Source organism: Pipistrellus hanaki, assembly GCF_964339955.1.
Source record: "Pipistrellus hanaki genome assembly, chromosome: 1".
Lineage (NCBI taxonomy): Eukaryota > Metazoa > Chordata > Mammalia > Chiroptera > Vespertilionidae > Pipistrellus > Pipistrellus hanaki.
In genome coordinates this window covers 41,493,268-41,499,267 of record NC_140503.1, presented here as the reverse complement: position 1 = coordinate 41,499,267, position 6,000 = coordinate 41,493,268, and the positions used below count along the sequence as shown (strand labels likewise).

At 56.7% G+C, this 6,000-nt stretch overlaps 1 protein-coding gene across 1 annotated transcript in view; it reads left to right on the top strand.

Annotated features, from left to right (window-relative positions):
* Positions 1-3,910: 3,910 nt before the first annotated feature.
* Positions 3,911-6,000, top strand: part of SMAD3 (SMAD family member 3) — a 120,778-nt gene continuing 118,688 nt past the window's right edge. Inside the window, exon 1 of the mRNA XM_084887531.1 lies at positions 3,911-4,637. Coding sequence (XP_084743657.1) covers positions 4,432-4,637 — 206 coding nt within the window. The 5' untranslated portion in view covers positions 3,911-4,431. The remainder of the gene's footprint in view (positions 4,638-6,000) is intronic.

Sequence of the window (6,000 nt, the reverse complement as noted above, 5' to 3'; positions counted from 1 at the left end):
AGCTACTTCCTCCTCTCAGGAAAATGAGAGGGCTACAGGAGAGGCCCTTCTGATGCCATGACTTCAGAGGGTTAGGTACATGCCAGCCCTTCCGCTACATTTAACCCCCAGGTCTCCCCTAGGCTCCTTCCCTCCACCACGCAAATCATATCCCTTGACCAGACATATTAGGTCTAGTAATAATTAATGTCGTTTTCTAATACTTTTTTAAAATCGAATTTATTTAAACAATACAACAAAATTTAATCAACAATATAATTGCCGTTGTTTTCTAATACTTGTGCCCAACGCTCAGGAAGCATTTTAATCCCTCTGTTGTAAAATTCTTGTGATTTTGATGCAAAAAATTCGGTCAATGCATTTTTGAGGCATTCTTCATTATTAAATTTTTTTCCAAGAAGAAAGTTTTGCAAAGAACGAAACAAATGGTAATCAGAAGGGGCAATATCAGGAGAATATGCAGGTTGAGGGAGAACTTCCCATTCCCACTGGCGCAGTTTTTCAGCAGTGATTCTTGCAGTATGCGGTCGTGCGTTATCGTGGTGAAGAATTATGCCCTTCCGATTAATCAGCGCGGGTTCTTTTTCTCTTAAAGCTTGGGCTAACCTTTCCAATTGGGCACTATACACTGCACTTGTAATAGTTTGGTTAGGTGGTAAAAGTTCATAATGAAGAATTCCTTTAAAATTCCACCAAACACACAACATCACTTTTTTCGCATGCAAGTCAGGTTTTGGCGTGGGCTGCGGAGCCTCATTTTTGTCCAACCATTGAGGCCGCCTTTTCAAATTAACATACAGCACCCATTTTTCATCTCCGGTAACAATTTGCTCTAAAAACGGCAAACGGTTTTGACGAGAGAGGAGCGAACTGCAAATTGTGACTCTTTGATTACGGTTGTTGTCGGTCAACTCATGAGGAACCCATTTTCCAAACTTTTGGACTTTGCCAAGTGCACGCAATTGATTGGAAATTGTTTTCTGTGAACAATTTAAAGTTGTCGCAAGCTCTTGTTGGGTAATTTGAGGATTTTGCATCAAAAGAGCTTGAAGAGCTTCTTGATCAAAATTGGACACACGGCCTCGACCACTCTTGTCATCTAACGAAAAATTTCCCTCGCGAAATTTCTCAAACCAACGCTGGCATTTTCTGGCGCTAACTGCATCTTGACCAAGAGCACTACAGATGTTTTTTGCAGCCTCACTTGCTTTTCTTCCTAATTGGAACTCGTAAAGCATGCAGTGCCGAATATGCTCTTCATCCGCCATCTTCTTAGCCCTAGTTTTGCAACAAAAACCAAACCAAACAAAAACTTTTTCAAGCAAAACTTGTTAATTGCACTTCACACGTTCTGTAGATACCACGTGTTTGAAGGTTATGTCAATACAAGTCAACGCCAAGCAAGATTTTAAACGAATGTTTTAAAACGACATTAATTATTACTAGACCCGATAGCTCCAGTCTGCAAAATGAGAGGCTTGCATTGGAGAACAATTTTTAAAAAAAATATTTTTTATTGATTTTTTTACAGAGAGGACTGGAGAAGGATAGAGAGTTAGAAACATTGATAGAGAGAAACATCAATCAGCTATCTTCTGCACACCTCCTATTGGAGATGTGTCCCAAACCAAGGTACATGCCCTTGACCTGAATTGAACCTGGGACCTTTCAGTCTGCAGGCCGACGCTCTATCCACTGAGCCAAACCGGCTAGGGCTGGAGAACAATTTTAATGCTCGTTCTAGATCCACCACGCTGCACAGTAAGAACCTTTTAGCCCTTTCTTACAGCTGAGGAACAGGTGCTTAGTAGGGTGAAGGGAGGGAGAGAGCCAGGATTGAAAGTCATGTCAGTCATTGATGGAGCCTGAGGTTCTTTCACTCTGACTACCTCTCAACAGCTGGACTTGCCGGATTCGATTCAGGTTAAAATGAATGTGTTCCTGGGAGATGGTGACTGCAAGGGCCCCTTTCTCCCAGGCACACCCCTCCCACCCCTTTGAACTTCTCTAGGCTGTGAGCTCCTGGAGGTTAGGAACCTTCATTTTTCATGTCGGTCGTCCCAGAAAGGAGTGCCTGTCTTCCTGAACTGCACTCCCTCATCCCAACCACTCTCCACTGCCTTCTGGGCTCCAAGGCATGCATGGCTCTTTTGCTTCACAACATTTCACTGTTTGCAAACCTTCTCACATTAGTTTCCCACAACCATTTCACAGGTGAGCAAACATCTCTTGGAGTGTCACAATAGCACGCCTGTGTAAAGAACTTTTGTTTTGCAAAGAGATCTATCCGTGATGTCATCTTTACCTTCCACAGCTAGGAGCTGGGTACAGTGGCAAGCATGGGAACGAGGCCCCTCACAAAGCGCTGGGTTCTGATCCCAGCTCTGCTGCTTGGAATCCTGAGGGACCTCTACCTCCAGGGTCACTGTGATGATTACATCAGAGGGCAGGCAGCACTTGGGCAGCCTGGAGTGAGGAAAACCATCCATCTGTTGATTGTTTTCCTTCCTTTGCTTTTGTGTTGAGGGCTGGGAAGAAGGGGGTGAAACCTAAGGCTGCAGATTAGCCGGAGGACCAGCCTGGAATGGGAACCAGGTCCTTTAGCCCCGGTTGGGGTTCAGGGCTTCTCCTTTAAGGTCCCTGCAGGCCCTGACTTAGAAGGAGGGAGGGGGTAAGAGCCAGAGCTCCGCCGCAGCAGCAGCTGCGGTCTGGCCTGCAGGAGGCCATTCACTCTGACAAGGCAGGGACCCCTGCCGTTTCTGGGCTGACTTTGTGGATTCAGCCAACCTCGCAGCGCTTTGTAACTCCCCGGCCTGAAGGCTTGCAGATAACTTCTTTCTCACCACGGGGGTTTCCCGCTGTTAAAAACAAACAAAGGCCCTAGACACCCGGCAACAGGCCTGGGAGGGGCGGGGCAGCAGGAGAAAGGCCCCGGGCGTGGGGCAGCTAACTCCTGAAGTCAGCTGAAGGCTTTGTGGGTAGATGACCCTGAATTCTGCTGGTGGAGAGAAAAGCCCCAGCGTTCCCCACACCCCGTGCTCCCTTGCTTCCCAAGGCTGACTTTCCAATACATAAACGACCGCAGCGCTTCCCTTTGCCCCACTGCTTGCGAGCTCACAGCTTTGGAAACAGAGCTCTCCTAGTTCGTGGGCGTCGGATTTCGGATCTTTCTGTATCAGAAGATTCCAAATACCCTACAATGTGATTTTTCCTCCCGAAGATGCATTCTAAAGCGCCCCCACTCCTTTCTTCAGGAACTCAACAGATGTCTGTGAAGCCGATTTTCCCCCTGGGCTCTCATTCCCAAGGCCCCAAGGACCCCGGGCTGCAGGTACTACCCGGGGCATCACTGAGGTCCCCAAATACCCACTTTTGAGAGTCCACTTCTCTCGGCTCCCAGCTCCCTCCTTCGCATACGGTCTCCGGGATCTCAGCGAGGAGGAGAGAGAATAAAACCGGCTCCCGGGCCGCCGGTGCCCGCCGAGGCCCCTGACCGGGATCAGCGCGCGCACGCGACCAAGTGCGGGTCCCGCCTTCCTGGGCCTCAGCCTCCCGTGCGCTCCCTCTCGGACCCGGGTCCTCGGGCCGGACAGTGAGCTGCACATCTAACCCTGCCCGGCCCCGCAACTCCAACGGAGCTTCCTCCCGCCTCTCCTTTCCCACGACTTGCCCACGGCGAGCGCTCGCGGGAGTCAGGCCGGGGCCGCCCGGGCTCCTGCGCGCCCCGCTGTCCCGGGCGCCCACGTGGGCGAGCTCCGCTCCGGGCGGGCGGGGGCGGCCCAGCGCCCTCCGGGAGGCCGGGGGCGGGCAGGGCGCCCGCGGGAGGAGGCGGCGGGGCGCGGGGGAGGAGGCGGGGAGCACCGGCGGCCAGGGGGCGGCGACAGCGCTTGGAAAGGGCGCTGCGCACGGATTTGCATGAAACACAGACTGGGAGCGGGCGGGAGCGGGAGCGGGAGCGCGGCCCAGACCGGCCCGGGGAGCGAGCTGAGCGAGCGGGGAAGGAGGAGGGCGGCGGGGAGGCGAGGCTGCCCTGCCGGGGCGGGGGAAGCTGCGCCTCAAAGCGGCCGAGGCGAGCAAAGTTTGGCTGGGGGTTGGACTTTCCTTCCTGGAGGCGGCACCCACCCGCCAGCCAGCCCGTGCGGAAACCCAAACTTTCTGCTGCCACTCCGAGGCCCGCGGCCGCCGCCTCCGCCCCGCGCTCGGGGCCTCCGGACCCGGCGCCGCCGCCGCCCGCCGCCCGCCTCCCCGCCGCCCGGGCCGCCCTCCGCTCCGCCGCGGGAGCCCCGCCGGCTGCAGCGCCGCGGCCCGGCCCGGAGCGCCGGCCAGTCCGCCCAGAGTTGAGGCGAAGTTGGGGCGGCCCCGGCCCGCTCCCCGCTGCGCCCCCGGCGCCCCGCCGCGCTCAGCCCCGCCGGGGGCGCCCTCCCCCCAGCCATGTCGTCCATCCTGCCCTTCACCCCGCCGATCGTGAAGCGCCTGTTGGGCTGGAAGAAGGGCGAGCAGAACGGGCAGGAGGAGAAGTGGTGCGAGAAGGCGGTCAAGAGTTTGGTCAAGAAGCTCAAGAAGACGGGGCAGCTGGACGAGCTGGAGAAGGCCATCACCACGCAGAACGTCAACACCAAGTGCATCACCATCCCCAGGTGCGGGCCCCGCGGCCCGGGGCGCGCCGGCCGGCCCGGCCCCCTGGCGCGGCGGGGCGGCGGGTGGGGTGGGATCGATCGGGAGCGATAGTGTGTGTGTGTGTGTGTGTGTGTGTGTCTGTGTGTGTGTGTGTGTGTGTGTGTGTGTGTGTGTGTGGAGGTGGGAGCGCGGGCAGAGAGGGGACCCCAAACAAAACCTCTCTGGGTTTGCAAAAGACTCAAGCCTGGGCCTTGCACGCGGCGGCGGCACTCTCACTTTCAGACCTCAGGCTCACTCTTCGCCTCCCGGAAAGGGGTGCTGCTGGGAGCGGGCTGCCCCGCGCCGGGAGCTGCGGGCCCCGAGTGGAGGCCGCTTTGTTCGGCTCCGCGGCCGGAGCCCCTCCCCCGCCGCCGCCCCCGCGGCCCGGCCCGTGGAGGTGGCGGTGGCGCGTCTCGCTTTCTTTTCTTCAGCGCTGCCCCCACCCCCGCCCCCCCAATCTTTCCTCCTCAACAGGAATGCAGTCCGTACAGCTGGGGCCCGGTGATTGACAGATTCCTTCTCCCTTCTCGTTTTTTTGTTTTTTTTTTTGCCTTCGGGATTAGCATTTTTATCGAGTATTTTTAGACTCGGTTATGCCAGCTCCCGCCCCCCTCCGCACACACTCACTTGGGGTGCAGGGCGGCGCTCCGACTTGCCAGTGAGAGAAGTGGCCCGGAGTAGAGTTCCCCCATGGCCACCTCCCTCTGTCCCCCCCCCCCCCCTTCCCTGTGTCTTACTCTCCTTTCAGCCTGAGATTTCAGGTTGATGCAGAACAGGGGGTGCTCAGAGCCACCAGATAACAACACACACACACACAAACACACACACACACACACACACGCACACACGCACACACGCAGCGGCCCTCGCATTCCTGCGGAGCCCTCCTTCCCCAAGCGCTCTGCCATCTGCCCGGCCCTCCCTCCTAACGCAGGCTGCGCTGCGAGGTCAGGGGAGCTCACAGATGGCTGATAGAAGGGGTCAGTGACATCTCTCCTCCACAGGACCTCGTCTTAGCTGAGCTGGGCCTCCCTGGAACTTGGGGTGGAGCGGGGAGCACCTTGTCTCTCCCTCTCAGCCTCTCTAAAGCCTGACTGTACCAAGGGAGTGTGCGAGCCTGTGCGTGTGTGTGTGTGTGCGCGCGCGCAGGTATTCTTGGGGTCCCTGGCTGCAGAGGGTCCCCAGGGCTTGAGCCCCACAGAGATGGTCATCCTTGCTCTTGGGCTAAGGAGTGGACTCCGTCCTCGGCCACCTGCTTGGAGCAGCTGTAGGAGAGCTGCCAGCCGGGTCAGGCAGGCACAAAGCAACATCTGTCCCGGCAACCCAGGGCAGGCCTCCTCTGGA